At 35.9% G+C, this 16,234-nt stretch overlaps 1 protein-coding gene across 1 annotated transcript in view; it reads right to left on the bottom strand.

Annotated features, from left to right (window-relative positions):
• Window positions 1–16,234, bottom strand: part of nalcn (sodium leak channel, non-selective) — an 828,408-nt gene that overhangs the window by 746,273 nt on the left and 65,901 nt on the right. The window contains exons 2-3 of the mRNA XM_039744792.1: window positions 6,491–6,585; window positions 4,018–4,158 (exon numbers count right to left, since the gene is read on the bottom strand). Of these exons, the coding sequence (XP_039600726.1) occupies window positions 4,018–4,158; window positions 6,491–6,517 (168 nt within the window). The 5' untranslated portion in view covers window positions 6,518–6,585. The remainder of the gene's footprint in view (window positions 1–4,017; window positions 4,159–6,490; window positions 6,586–16,234) is intronic.

The raw sequence follows: 16,234 nt of genomic DNA, 5'->3' as shown, positions 1-16,234 counted from the left end.
TTAAAAAAAACCTGCAGTTTTATTTTTTATCTTTCCCATTATAGGATACCTCAGGTTTTATTGTTATATGGCCATTAGGGCAACAACAAACAATAAATGTGGATTCTATAATAAAGAAGGTTCCACAAACATAAGAAATACACGCATCTGTATAAAATTTTCACTTATTCATTATTCATTATATTACCATTCATGATGTTTTATAACTCTAGCTTCAGGCTGGTGTCAAAGTTGGTGTTTCCTTGCATATATAATCCAAAGCAATTCAGATGAAATGAAGAACTAAACATGTTTTTTCTAGCACTGATAAACTAACATCCACTTAGGGAGTAATCATAGATGATGCCTACAGCTATGTCTATAAATTTAAATTTATTTAATTTTTAAAAATATATTCTCTCAGCACTCCTTATATAATTCAACTGACGTTAGAAATATAACTTTAGATACTGTAGGTCAAAAGAAAATTAATGTGGATTTTTGGAAATGCAGTGAATTATTTTAAGATATATATTATATACAAACAAAGTAATAGTTTGATATTCCAAATTTTTTATAAATCAGAAATATAGTCAGAATACAACTAGAGTCCTGTAAATGTTACTTCTGATCCATAACTCAATTTCTCCTTAACATAACAAGTTCTGCAAATAATAAAATATACTGTACTATGGTAGTGTATGCAGTACATATTTTTAAACATGCTTTTGCAGTGATTGTGTTATTATGATATTGCCTTCAGCCCTATAATAATACTATTAGATTCAGACTACTAGTTTATTATACTATAGATGAAATACAAAAGAACTAATATGCAGAAAGTTTTTATGTAAAATAGGATCCTCAGCAAGAAAAACAAGCCAGGAATTGAAGCCTATCAAGAGTTAATTTGTAGAAAACAAGCTTTCCTTATGATAGGACTACTACAACTGAACTTTTACTAATGAATTGTTAAAATTATTCTGACCAGATGCATCACTGTGTGGAACCTGACTTGCCAGGATTGCAAACTCCTCCAAAGGACTGTCCATAAAGGTTCTAAAATCATTGGGGCTGACCTTCTACAGCTTCATTCCATCTACTCAACCAGATGACAGAGGAGAACTGAATCCATCATCTCTGACAACAGTCATCCTGCTCGTCTTTGGTTTTCACATCTGCCTTCTGTACCCACCTACTGTTTTTTGTAGTTTACAGTACTTTTTAAATTTTATCTTATTTACTGTATTTATTCATTTATTTATTTATTTATGCTTTTTTATTCACTCACTTATTTATCTTCTCCTACTTTTATTTACTATTATTTATTTATAAATGAGTGCAACTGTGGTACAAAAATTATACTATGCTCTTGCAGTGTATGTGATTAAAAAGACCTCTATTCTCTAATCTCACATAAATTAAAATAGCTATGCAGTATAACTGAAGGTAGCACCTTGGTGACTTCAGGTCTTAATTCGAGAACATTTTGGATAGATTGATTGCATTTTGTAATTAGCAAACTAAATTGAAACTGAAGTTTTATTTTCACACAAAGAGCCAGAAACAAAAGAATAAGTTATCAAATGGTGATTGACCTGTTCTCATCAAAAATTTTTGTTTCTAATGTGTTCATTGACATTTTTTAAATGATATGATTTTTGTGTTAAGCATTCTTTAAATGAATATAGAAAATATTATCAAATTAGAAAATAACAAGCAGACAGAGATAGTGTGACCAACCACCAATCTCAAAGAATAATAAAAATGAGTATTAGCTTAATTACAGAAATAGGATAAAATTGAGAATAATTGATTTCTTTAAATAAGGACCCAAGAGAATTCTCCTCCACACAAAAAGTTTCATTTAGTAAATAAAGTCTGCTTTAACAGACATTTCATTTCTCTGAAAACATGTTTTTGTTAAATTTGTAGGTGGCTAAACTGCCTTTGTTTCATTGTCATATTCATAATACAGAGCATACATTATTTGTAAATTTCTCTCCTGTTCAGTTTTGCAATAGCTTCATATCTTCAACAGTACTTTTTCCAGCCTTTTTCAAATATTAGCTGAATGTGCTTATAGCCTCACAGGCCTACCGCCAACAGCCTCTTGAATGGATATATTTCAATGTAGAAGGATATGTTACAGGTTATTAAGTAATTGATAAATTCAGAGAAAAAAATACTTTCAAACTATACCAAAAAAGGAACAAGAAAAGGTAAATTCTTGTCCCATTTCTAGTCAAGAAAATGAATATGTCCAGCATAGAATCGCCCTTTAGCAATAACACAAAAATGTTGCTTTGGTGTGAGAAATGAAATGTCCTTCAGCACCTATGACATATTTAAGTACAGGAGTTTGATACTACAATAGCACAGTGAAATTACTCTAAACTGAAGACCAGCAACAACAGCTTTCTAAAATTTGAGGTACAGCATTTCAGCAGAGCAGACTAAGTTGCTTGTTTTAAATGTCTGTGAGGTCAACCTCAGATCTGAGGTTTAAATTGAATATAAGATCAACCGGTGCGTGCCACAAAATGTTCCAATATCAAAACCATTCTCTCAAACTTTATACTGCAAGTGTGGATGTAATACCAGCATCATAAATTGTATCTAAGCAATATATTTTAAAATTCATAATCACTTACATCCTATTTCAATAAACCAATCAGAAAGCTTAAAGGGACTGCACAATTGGAAAGAAACCACCAAGTGTGGAGGAGGCATTTGATTGTCAAAACACAAGGTAATTCTAAAAAGTACCTGAGAGGAAAAAACACACATACAATGCCAAACACCTCCATGTCAACGTGTGGTTTTCCAAAGAGTGAGGAGACATGTTTTTCCTGAAATAAGTATACAGTGTTTCCCTAGGCCCATACAGATACTAACCAGATACTGACACCTTCCTAATGTGTACAGCTCAGCTACTGATATCTTCCTAGTGTGGACAAGGAGTGTATGGTTCGGCAAAGGTAAAAATGATAGGAGGTTAATGGGAAGCTGGAAGGAGGCAAAAATGACATCACAAGTAGGTACATTACATTAGAGAACACCACCTGAAGTCAATACAGATCTACCTGCACAAGTCTATTTAATTGACTGGCTGGCCTGACCAGTTTGCAAATGCTAAATGTCAAATTATATTCTCCCTTTATCATAATCTAAGTCTCTCTCTCTGTTTCTCTCTTTTTTTCTAATCTTCAAGTCAAAGCCAACGCTAACTTTCCTAACTCTGTGAGACCTTGGCGAGTTGTTCTCCTTTTCTGAGTCTCCTTTTTCTACTGCAATCCTCTCTTTCATTAGCCTACCTATCACCATGCAAAAACAGATGATTTTAAAAAGTACTGGGTAAAACAAGGAAGTTATATCTAATGATGTAAGGAAGAGGCACCAATTTAAAATGGTAGAGTGACAGGAATGTATTTTAAGTTTTGAGAACCACAGATTAACTTCATGCCAGAAGATAAAGTATCTTGGATGTGTAAATTAAATGAGTTTCAGGACCATAACCTGTCAGTCAGCATACTTCAATATAATAAACAGAGGGCATCTTAAAAATAGCCTAAATATGTGAGGATGGGTTTCAGATAAGCCAAAGAAAGTTGTCTAATGCAATCTGTTTATTTGACTATTTATTGATCCCTACCATTGGGCACGCTCACCCACACCCCCACAATCATTCAGGGTAACTGGGAGGCAGAGTCACAGCATTAGTTGCAAAGCAAGAATCAGTTCTGAACATTTTGGAAATTAATTGTAGAGCACAATCACTCACACCAGGCTAATCAACAGTCACCAATCAGTCTAACTGGCATTTCTTTAGATAGTCGGACGAGACCTAAATTCTCTGAGAAAAGGCATCAGGACACTAGGAAAGCCTTCAAGCTTTACACAAACAGTGTCCAAACCAACATTTAAAAACAGCCCTCTACAGTTATGAGACAGTAGATCCACCAAGCTGTCAAAATGAGAGGTTATTACTAAGAAAGCAAATTAAGAAATTCTTACTCTTGCTGGAGATGTACTTACTGGTTTATTGATCCATAGGATATCTGCATTATCAGTAAGTGTTTCATCCGGGCCAAAATCTGTCACTGGTTGGGCTTCTACCCGTGAGCTTTGTTTCCTCTTCAGCATGCTGGGACTAGCAGTGCTATATAAGGAATATATCTAAAAAATAGAAATTAAAGGTAATTTAAGTAGTATAAATTACTTTTCTACCATGAAAGCATCAGTATACATATAATACTAATACAATATACTTTTTTTAAATGACTACAGAACATTAGATTTAACATTGTTTATACTTTACTAAACACACTAAGAGCAAAAATTGTTCAAGATCATGATGTTTAGAACATAATGTTAAAAACTGAACTGTTTTAAATGAAAATCAGAATATAGCACTAAGGCCTAAAAACTATGATTAAACAAATTTGCCCTAGTTAAGTAATATCTTTTGGTTTATAATTCTGTTAAGGCAAGAGTTAAAAAAAATCTATTCCTTATTACCTCAAATGACACACCATTTAAATTAATAGGCACCTAGTCTAAATGTTTTTATTTTTTATATAGATGGACAATTTCTGTACCAGTATCTAATTGTAAAAATGGAGAGCAGAAATAAAAAATTAAATGTATACAAACATAGGTTTGTATGTATGTGTGTGACTTACAACCTTACTTTTATACAGCGGCTTTAACAGACTCTGATGATTAAGCATGTACAGTGGATAATCATTATCATTTCTGAAATTGTTGTTATTCTTATAGATTAAGATACCAAGCATAGTTCTGGCATCTTTTGACTCTGAAATGATTCTTCACCCCCTCTAGATAGATAGATAGATAGATAGATAGATAGATAGATAGATAGATAGATAGATAGATAGATAGATAGATACTTTATTAATCCCACACTATGCGACTCCTATCCACTGATATGTCTGATATCAACTAAAAACTTAAAGGCATCTAAAAGTGACATCTGTTTTTTCTTCAACTTAAACATCTCTTATGAAGCAGGCAAACTTTGTTAAAAAGCATACAGGTAAACTACCTTTCTTGGCATTTTAGTTTCACTTTAAGCTAACATATTAAGGAAATGTGCACTACCTTTAAAAAACTCAAGGGTGATAATGCTCAAGTAATCCATCCATTACCTTCCATCAATAAAGAAATATTAAATTCATATGTCCTTAGGCAAGGCTGTTTAAAACAACCAATGGCAAACATTTATAAAAAGTTAAGGTTAACTATGCAACCAAAAAATGAGCGTGGTTTTGTTTGGGGTCAATATTTTTAATCTAAATGTTCAGCATCCTAAAACACATTAACAAGTCTTTCATGAATAACTGCCTTACTGTTTATCTATACATTTAAATGTTAAGATGGTTAAAGATTTGACAAATTAATTATTTTGTTAGTCTTAACAGAACATTGTCTATAGTGCATTGTGTTGAAATGAATAAATGTTAACAGTGCAAATGATGTTCTTATTACTGAAATACATTGTATATATTATAGGTTTTAAAGCTTGAAAATCTCTTTATAGCTTTCTTAATTTGAATGTTTCATTATTATTCAAGAATATACACTGCTGGGGAGTGATTTAAAATGTCTGTACTGTGTATATATGCTATATGCATCATCTTATAATATATTGATTACAATCCAAATCACCATCATAAGCATCACAATATTAATATAGTAATATTTTATTCCTATGACTAGAATGCAAGGAATAAACATATTGAACCACGTCATATTTCATTTCAAACATACACTTTTTAATAAATTCTAAGCTCATGATCTGTTTAAATAAAAACATAAGAATAGCTCAATTTCAGATAAACACTTAATACTTAAGAATATCTTAAAAAGCCTGTACTTGGTTAGCTTTTATAGCAAATACGTAAATACAAGGGTACACAGGGAAAGAAAAATAATCAATGCAGCTTTGTCATGATTATATGAGAGCTGTCATGCAGACTGTAATGTGCATACAATGAGTGGAAAACATTTACATCTTGGTAGCATAAGTATGGTTTTAAAAAGATGATGTGATGAGACACGGCATTCCTTCAAAATATATTCTTATGGTACATAACATAAGCACATAGAATACATTTAATTTACTATTAGAGCCTGAATTAAAATTGCCCTTTCCTTGAAAACAGAGCATAGAACATGGTAGGCCATCCACAGCAGATTTGTGGAATAGGCAGCTAGACAGTCGACACGACACACACAGACATTCACACCTTCACAAAACATAGTACACATACCAAAGATAAATTAAGGTGGAATTTTTATTTGTACGGCACATGACATGCGATAAGGCATTTCCTGCAAATATCACACAACAATCAGAAAACATGGCATTTGTGGTTAACCAACATACAGTGCATATGGAAAGGAATGGTAACTGTACCGAACACAGCATGTGCAACATTGAGCAATATGGGGAAAAAGAAATCGCCTATGGGATAGTATCACTCACTGTCAGACTCCTCATGGGTGGGTTCATCCCCAGGTACTAAAGATGTAGAAATCTTTGTGAGACTACCAGCGGGGGATTTCAACACCTCCTGATTCCTGCCATTAGAAAAATATTACACTACAACAGCAATAAAAGAAAGCATCTCACTGTTGAATGCCCATATGCCAGTTTCAGTAGCAGTGGCAAATACAGCCTCAGTATTATTCCCATGCACAGCACTGCAGTACTGTTCAGTAACATGGTTGGTGCACATTCACATATTTGTGCACAAGTAAATTAACTTTTGATCAAATGTACCATTACAGATTTGAAAGTTGCATTTAACCTTCCATTATGTGGGTCATGTTTGACCTCTTTTTGATGTTTTGAGGTACATTCCTGATCGGTTTATTGGTGCAGTACCAAAAGGTGAACCTTCAGTTATCTTTGGTATGAGCACTTTTGGAATCTGCTACATTTTATTTAATTTTATTTTAATAACCACTGGAACGAGCATTCACTCACATTCATATTCTACATAAGCATGATGGTCAAAGCATTCCAAGACATCTCATTCTCTACTAAACAAACTGTTTTTTTATTATAATTATATTTGCGTACCAATACTTAACAGTCATTCCTTTTTAAAAAAAACTGCTTGATGCTATCATAAACAATAAAAATTGCTGTCTTGAATAGGAAAACATGCAAAATCTTAACTTCTGTCTTGTAATTAAATACAAATCTGTTATTTGATTAAAGGCAGCTTTAATAGATATTAAATATCTGCTATTTAAACATGGTATATCAAAACCCAGGCAAACATAAAACAAGAAGATAAAGTTTAAACATTCTGGTGAATAGTAGTTCCTGAAACAATGTGATATAAATAGAGAATACTTATAATCGGAAATACCAGAAAACAAATATGCAAAAATATGGCATCTTATAGTCAATGCAGAAAAAAAAGAAATGAATGTTTGAACAATTACCTTAAACATAAATATATTTTCTACATGTGCCTTCTTCATTTTAGAGTCATAGGGAGTTTTATCCTACCATAACTTAGCCCAGCATGATAGGGATACCAGTTCGTCACATCAACAACAACAACAAAATTTATTTCTATAGCACATTTTCATGCAAACAAAGTAGTTCAAAGATGTCAAAGAGAAAGTTACAAGAAAAGAAAAACAAATAAGATTAGGTAGGAATATTAATAAATCCACAACTTTGAAGGTGTGAGGCATGAGCATTAACCAGTGCAGTTTTATTCTATACAGTGTATATGTGTGAACATGTGAAAACTTGTATACTGGGAAATGAATACCATAGAGTTTAAAAGATCTCCAATATACTGTTAGTAAAGAACAAGTTTTCTGATATTCACAGCTAGAAAAATATAAGTATCTTCTAAGAAATGCATGGACCAAAGTTAGTTTTATATTTCATATTTAGCTGAGATTTGCTTCAAAACATCATGGATTGAAGTGAGGACTTTGGTAAAAGATGGATGGTTTGATTTGCAGTCAGAGTTATCAAAGGTAACCATTGTGGTGTACAAAATCTGTAAACTTTGCTCTATATTTTCATTATATTTTGCTTAAGACAAAAACAAAACGAACGTAAATACAGGTCATTTACATGGGCAGACTAACATCAAAAGCATTCTTTTTCCTGAATTGTACCAATATCAATGACAGTACCATCTGTTTGAACTGAGCAAGAATTCAGGAGATATTTACAGCCTGAGACAGGAAATTGTTAAAACATCAAAAACTTTATTGCTTGGGAAAATGGACATATTGAAATAGATTAAAGAGTCTGAGTGAATGTATTCTTCATATTGACAGCCAGCCAATCAGAATATCTAACAATTATATATTGCAAAACCCCCACGTAGAATTTTATAATAAATATGCCTCAACTGAACAGTAACGTCAGAAGAAGAAGAAAAGGAAACAGCGCCAACAAAACAGCGATGTCAGAAGAGGGCACCAGCAATGTGTGGCCATTTTCATCTGATTGTCAGAAAATCTCATGAACAACTTCGAGTGCTAGATCACAAGCCACCTGGGACATTCATCCTTGACATCTTTAGAAAAAGCTTACGAAAAAGTAAAGACTATATCCAGACTTTAATATCAATCTTATTTACTATTATTGTTTGTTCTATTTGGAATTATTATTCATGTAATAAGTACAACTACGTTTATCTTTCAATGCTTTGTCTTCATAATTTAGAATGATTGAGGTAATAAGGTAATTTTTATTAAAAGCACTCGGAGTAGTCGGAAGTTTGCCATACGCTGATCTGCAAGGTTTATTATGGCTGAAGGTGAGAGCTCCACTCAATAGTAGGGAACAGTACATAATGTAAGGCATTCTTGGTTGATAAATGGCATTTAGCCATGGATGTTAAGCCTTTATATGTTTGAATATATTCCTAGCGACCAAAGTAATATTTAGGTCTGAGATATTTTTAAAACATCGTATGTTGTTCATGCTGATAATAAATATTTCTCTTGAAGTGCTAAGAGAGTGGCATTTGGAATAGATTGGCCAGTTTATTAGACCATTATATTGTTACAAATTAATTACAATCAGATGCTTTAAACTAATAAATGATATAAAGTTAATTTCAGTGTATATGATAAAGCTGTGTAATGGATGTGAGTCTAAAAAAGAAAGGTAAACCACACAACAACAGTAGCACTGCTTTGACGCTGGGTGCTGCCAGTTTGCAAAACAGCCGAAAGCTTGCATATGCAATGGTTTAAGCTGGCATGAAAATGTGCGTGGCTTTACGGCAAGTTTAATCTTTATATATTGCAATGTGAGTGTGGAAACAGGCATACACAACATTTTTGTGCATATTTTTATACATGAGGCCCCAGGTTTGTGGAGTTAGAGCTCCAATTCAGGCCCTCCACTATGTGCACTCCCAGGAATCGAAGCATGCTAATCCGCCTCAAAAATATGTAATCACAATTCTGCAGAATACTGATTGGTAGAGCAGCTCTCTCTTGACTTGTCAAGACCCCGCCACCTGCATTTAAGTGTACACAGCTGTGCTCTGCAAATGATTGCACAAAATAAAGTGCAGCATTATAGCAACTCCCCTAAGCATTATGGGGCTCCTGGAATGGAATAAAGCTCCAGCGTCTGAGCTGGTAGCCGCTATTACCTGGCACATGTGATACATGATTGCTGTTACAATGAATAGTAAAGGCCATATGAATCACTGAGAGTTCAGCCAGTTATCTTACCAGCAAGGCAGCCAGCACATACAGCACCATCATGTCTGTCAAAGCTACTTTGCTTCAAAATAAATGAATCATGGGTTTACCCATGTGACTGTGCCACAAAGTTTGTATTTCACATCTTGGAGGACTTAATAATACATTTTATTTATATAGCTCCTTTCCCATGCTCAAGGCACTTCACAGAGTTTAAGAAAGAACGGCAGGGTATACAGTATATAGCATTCCACTAAACCAGATAAATAAATAAAGAAGAGTAAGATAGTAAATTTAGAGAAAAAGCCTAACAGACAACATAATTGATGGTCTAGCACACACACACAGATTACATGAGCATCTTGACACAGAGGTTAGCTGAAAGAAGGATAGTAAAGTCAAGTAGAGCTAAAAGCCTTCCTGAACAGATGAGTTTTGAGTTGTTTTTTAAAAGAATTCATGGAGTCAGCTGACCTGATTAATTTCGATAGGTCATTCCAGAGTCTGGGCGCTATACAGCTGAAGGCCATGTCACCCATGGAGTGTAGATTAGTGTGGGGCACAACAAGATTGCCAGAATCAGAGGACCTTAGTGGGCGGACAGGCACACAGTGATGGAAAAATGTCACTGATGTAGTTTGGCACAATGTCATTTAAGGCTTTGTATGTTATTAGTAGAATTTTATATTCAACTAGACATTAAGCCCGTTACATAACGGGCGCTAGAACAGTAGTGCATAAACATTAGTAGGAACAGTCTATATTAAATGGCAAGGGACCTTGTATGTGGCTGTAATATGCGTCACTGTATTGTGTGCCTTTCTCTCAATAATACTGGCTTGTATTTCCGTAAAATGCCTGTAATTTTATCTGACAGTAATACAGTGGAAAATCGGTTCACAACCATAATTCGTTCCAAAATTCTGGTTGAATCGAAGTAATTTCCCCCATAGGACTGTATGTAAATACAATTAATCCATTCCAGACCGTATGAACTGTATGTAAATATATATATTTTTTCAGCACATCCATCTGTTCATTTTCCAACCCACTGAATCCGAAAACAGGGTCACAGGGGTCTGCTGGAGCCAATCCCAGCCAACACAGGGCACAAGGCAGGAACAAATCCTGGGCAGGGTGCCAACCCACCGCAGGACACACACAAACACACCCACACACCAAGCACACACTATGGCCAATTTAGAATCGCCAGTCCACCTAACCTGCATGTCTTTGGACTGTGGGAGGAAACCGGAGCGCCCAGAGGAAACCCATGCAGACACGAGGAGAACATGCAAACTCCACGCAGGGAGGACCCGGAAAACAAACCCAGGTGTCCTAACTGTGAGGCAGCAGCGCTACCACTGTAACACCGTGCCACCCTTTTTAAGCACAAATATAGTTAATTATACCATTGAATGCACAGCGTAATAGTAAACTAAATGTAAAAACATTGAATAACACTAAGAAAACCTTGAACAACAGAGAAAACTAACACTGCAAGAGTTTGCGCTATAGCCTTACGACCCACTCGCTAAAAACACTTTTTTTAATGAGTTTTAAGCACAGGGAAAAAAATTTACATTTTAAAAATCCGTAATTTAATAAACAACCAAGAAAAGTAACATTGCAACAATGCACGCACGCGCCTGTGTGTGTCTGTCTCTCGCATGTGTGTGTGTCTCTCTTAAGTGAGCGCCTCTGTGTCTGTATGTGCGTGTGTCTCTCTCACCTGTGTGTGTGTGTGTATGTCTGTCTGTCTGTCTCTCTCTTGCGTGTGCCTGTGTGTGTGTCTGTCTTGCGCGCGCCTGCGTGTGTGTGTGTGTGTCTCGCGCATGCGCACTTCACCAAAAGACACACACACGGACACCTGGACACACAAAGGGGTTTTATTAAAGAGGATTCTGTAAGACACAGGGAGCCAGTGAAGGAGAAGCAGGATGGGTGTTATGTGCTCGCTGCTGCTGGTTGGAGTAAGGACTCTTGCAGCTGAGTTTTGAATAAGCTGGAGCAGTGATATAAGATTAGAAGGGGCACCTGCCAACATCGAGTTACAATAATCAATGCGGGATGTGATAAAAGCATGGACAAGTTTCTCAGCATTAGAAAAGGAGAGGAAGGAGCGAACATGTGATATGTTACGGAAGTGAAAGTAAGAATGTTTCTTAATGTGATTTATGTGGGCGGAATAAGAAAGGGAAGAATCAAAAATAACACCAAGATTCTTTGCATTAGAGGCAGGTCTGATGAGATCACCGCCAAGATGAATTTGGAAAGAGCTCATTTTATTAAGCTGCACTTTAGTCCCAATTTGCAGGAGTTCAGTTTTGTCGCAATTTAAATTTAAAGAGTTCTGCTCCATCCAGGTTTTAAAGGACTTGTGCATTAATGCAATGTAACTGCTTATGGTTAACAAAAGCAACCTGGTTCTTGCAAGGTGCTCTTATTGAAATATGAGTACAGTAAAGTGCTCCGTTTACATTAAAATAAGCGGACACTACTGTTGACCAGTTTCCTAAAATTGACTTATAGGCAATATAAACCGATGAATATTCAAATAGTTACACATTGCAAATATGTAGCATTAGCCCTCTTAAAAGATTAATAAAACACAGTGTGTGCATTATATTCATCATGTTTGAGGTGTTATATGTTTGTCACATGAATGCACATAATAATAATAATAATAGTGGCTCAGTGATATTAATTATGTTTATTAGTCATAATTACTCTGGTTCGGCTGCATTTCCTGACTTGATCAAGGGTGTTGTGATTTTTTTTTTTAATCAGTACATTTATCCTTATGTTATTGAAAAAGCCAACACAGTATATTGTCATTAAGTTTCCAATACCAATCAATGACCAGCACTAAGAGCCTTTAGAAATTAAAAAAAATATGGACAAGATAACACATACAAATTTACTGATGGAGCCATGCCACAATTAAACATAATGAAGCACAATTTTGTTTTCTATAGTTGATAGAGTGTGATTCTTGGAAGTTGATTCTGTTCATCTGGACATAGTTTTTTTTCGAGACATTTCATCACTCATCCAAGTGACTTCCTCAGTCTCAGCTGACTGCAGGCTTTTCCAACCTTATAAACAGTACCTTGGCCTAATGACCAAACTAGCACCATTGACTAACAATGGGCCGTGTGATCAATGATATGCAAATTGTCCATTGATCAATGGCCATGAGTACCATTCATAGAGAGTTGGGGAATGGCTGCAATCATCACATTGTAAGACGGTAAAAGATGTATCTTAGGCCCCCTTCGGTTCAGAGATGTTCGTTCCTTTTTTGCATAAATGGCCTCTTTGACTCCTTGTTCAAACCAGCATTCCTCCCTGTCCAAGATGTGCACATCTTCATCATTGAAAGAGTGACCACTGTCCTGTAGATGTAAATAGACTGCGGAGTCCTGGCCTGATGAAGTAGCTCTTCTGTGTTGTGCCATTCACTTCGCCAGTGGTTGTTTGGTTTCCCCAATGTACGATTCACGACAATCCTCTTGGCACTTAACTGTGTTAACTGCATCTGTCTGTGCTGGGGCACCCGATCCTCGGGGTGAACCAATTTTTGCCGTATTATGTTTTGGGGTTTGAAAGCCACCAAGACCTGGTGTTTTGAGAAAATGTGTCTCAGCTGTTCTCATACTCCTGACACATAAGGGATCACCAAAGGTTTTTGCTTAGGCAGCAGTTGACCTTCCTCTCTCCTGGATTGCTTAGTGCATTCTTTAGGTGTCTTCTCTGCTTTGACAAAAGTTCAGCTGGAATAACCACATTTACTCAGGGCCTTTTTGATATGATGTTCTTCTGCTTCCCTGGCCGCTGTGTCTGTGGGTATGGTGTTTGCTCTGTGTTGTAGAGTCCTGATGACACCTAATATGTGCTCTAATTGATGGTGAGAGTCAAACCTTAAATACTGATCCATATGTGTTGGCTTATAGTACACATCAACTTTCAAATGTCCCCCACTGCTGATGGAAATTTCACAATTTAAGAAAGCTAGCCTGTCACGTTTCATGTCCTCCCTGGTGAACTGGATGTGTTTGTCCACTGAGTTGATGTGGTCAGCAAATTGTGGAACCTCCTGAAATTTGGTTTTCACCCAGATGTCATCCACATACCTGAACCAATGGCTCGGTGGTGTGCCAGGATAGGATAAAAGCGCCCTCTTTTCAACTTCTTCCATATACAGATTGGCCACAATAGGTGAAAGTGAGGAACCCATGGTGCACCCATATTTCTGCCTGTAGTACTGGTCTTTGTATATGAAATGTGTGGATTGAAAATGCAGTTCCAAGAGCAGACACACTTGGTCGGTAGTGAGAGTGGTCCTTTATCTGAGTGTGGGGTCATCCTGTAATCTCTTATGGACCACCTCCACTGCTTCCTTAACTGGAACACAAGTGAATAGAGATATAACATCATATGAGACCATAGTGTCATCTGCCTCCATAATGACATCTCTCACCTTCTCCACAAAATCCAAAGTGTTCTGAATATGGTGTTTTGAGCTGCCTACCAACTGGTTGAGGACAGCGGCCAGGAACTTTGAGATGTTATATGTAATTGATCACACAGACAATGGGTCTTAATGGTGCATCCTGTTTATGTAACTTTGGTAAACCATACAGACTTGGTGTGGCTTCCACCATGGTATAATCTGTGGTATGAGGTCTGGTCAATAGCATTGTCATGCATTAACAGCTTGAGACAATCTATCACCTTTTTTCTGCCACCACTACCTGAATCTCGTTTTAGGAGTTCATAAGTGTTTTTGTCATTAAGCAGAGACAAAATTTTCTCATCATAATCCGTCTCGTTTAGCACCTTTGTGCACCTCCCCTTGTCTAGCGGAAGGATGATGATGCCGAATGCCATGAGAGTCTTCCTATCCTCAATACTGATATTGGGTCAAATTTCACTTGGTCTCAACAGTTTTGCAGATGATACATCATTAAGCGCAACATGCCAGTTTCTCATGGACACTTAGTTGCAGATTGACTAAAGCTATTTTACATTGGTTTTCTCATCTGAAAGGTTTCCAATTGGTAGATTTGCTGTATTTTAAACATTTTATATCATATATTCATGTTTAATTATATACAGTTAGGACCATAAGTATTTGGACAGTGTCATACAATTTTCAGAATTATGGCTCTGTGCACTACTACAATGGATTTGAAATGAAGCAATAAAGATGAGAATAAAGTGTTGACTTGCAGTTTTAATTTAAGTTGTTTATTAAAAACATTGTTAGAAAAGACAGCCATTTTTAAGCATGGCCTCCCCATTTTCAGGAGCTCAAAAGTATTTTGACAAACTAACATAATCATGAATATAATGATCATTTTCAATATCTGATGTCTGCAGCCCATGGTCTTCTCCAAGTGCTGGGTTTACAACCTATGATGTTTTACAGGCTTTTACTGCAGCTCTCTTCAGGTGCTGCTTGTTCATTGGTCTTTCCGCCTTCAGTTTTGTCTACAGCAAGTGAAATGCATGTCCAATTGGGTTGAGGTCAGTTGATTGAGTTGGAAATTGAAGAATATTCCATTTCTATGCCTTGAAAAGCATTTGGTTTGCTGCCACAGTATGTTTTATCTCATTCTCCTGCACTGTGAAGCATTGTCCTACCAGTTCTGCAGCATTTGTCTGAATCTGAGCAGATAGTATAGCCCTGTGCACTTCAGAAATCATCCTGCAACTTTTGTCAGCAATCACATCATCAATAAACACTAGTGACCCTATTTCATTGGCTGTTACACATGACTATGCCGTAACACTGCCTCCACCATAAATTACAGATGATGTGGTATGCTACAGATCATGAACTGTTCCTTCGCTTCTCCATACTCTTTTCTATAAATATTTTAGTACATAATGATCTTGATTCCATTTGTCCAAAGAAAACTGTTCCAAAACTGGACTGGTTTATAAAACATATTTTCCGGCAAAGTCTAATCTGTCCTTCCAACGCTTGAGGATTACCAATGGTTTGCACCTTGTAGTAAACCATCTGTATTTACTTTCATGAAGTCTTCTCTTGAAAGTAAACTTTGGCAATGACAGGAATACCTCCCAGAGTGGACTTGGTTTGGCTACATGTTATGAATTGTTTTTTTTCTTCACCAAGGAAAGAATTCTGCGATCATCCAGCACAGTTGTTTTCCATGGTTGTCCAGGCATTCTGGTGTTGCTGAACTCACCAGATAATTAACACTGAGAGCCTACACTTCAATTATGTAATTATTTCTTCATTTCAAATCCATTGTGGTGGCACAGAGAGCCAAAATTATGAAAATTGTGTCACTGTCCAAATACTTATATACCTAACTGTATTTTAAGATATAATATTTTATTAGCTGTACACTCTTTAGAATAATGTTGCATGGTATCTAGGTAGCATGTGGTACATATTTATTATATGTTATTGTAAGCTTACTTTACTTTAAATGCAGTATAAGTTTCTGTATGATTGGAACTGCAACTTTATAACTCTAAAATGTAAAAA

Source organism: Polypterus senegalus, chromosome 2 (assembly GCF_016835505.1).
Source record: "Polypterus senegalus isolate Bchr_013 chromosome 2, ASM1683550v1, whole genome shotgun sequence".
Classification (NCBI taxonomy): Eukaryota; Metazoa; Chordata; class Cladistia; order Polypteriformes; family Polypteridae; genus Polypterus; species Polypterus senegalus.
Note: the sequence above shows the minus strand (reverse complement) of the source record. Positions and strands in the feature narration are given on the sequence as shown.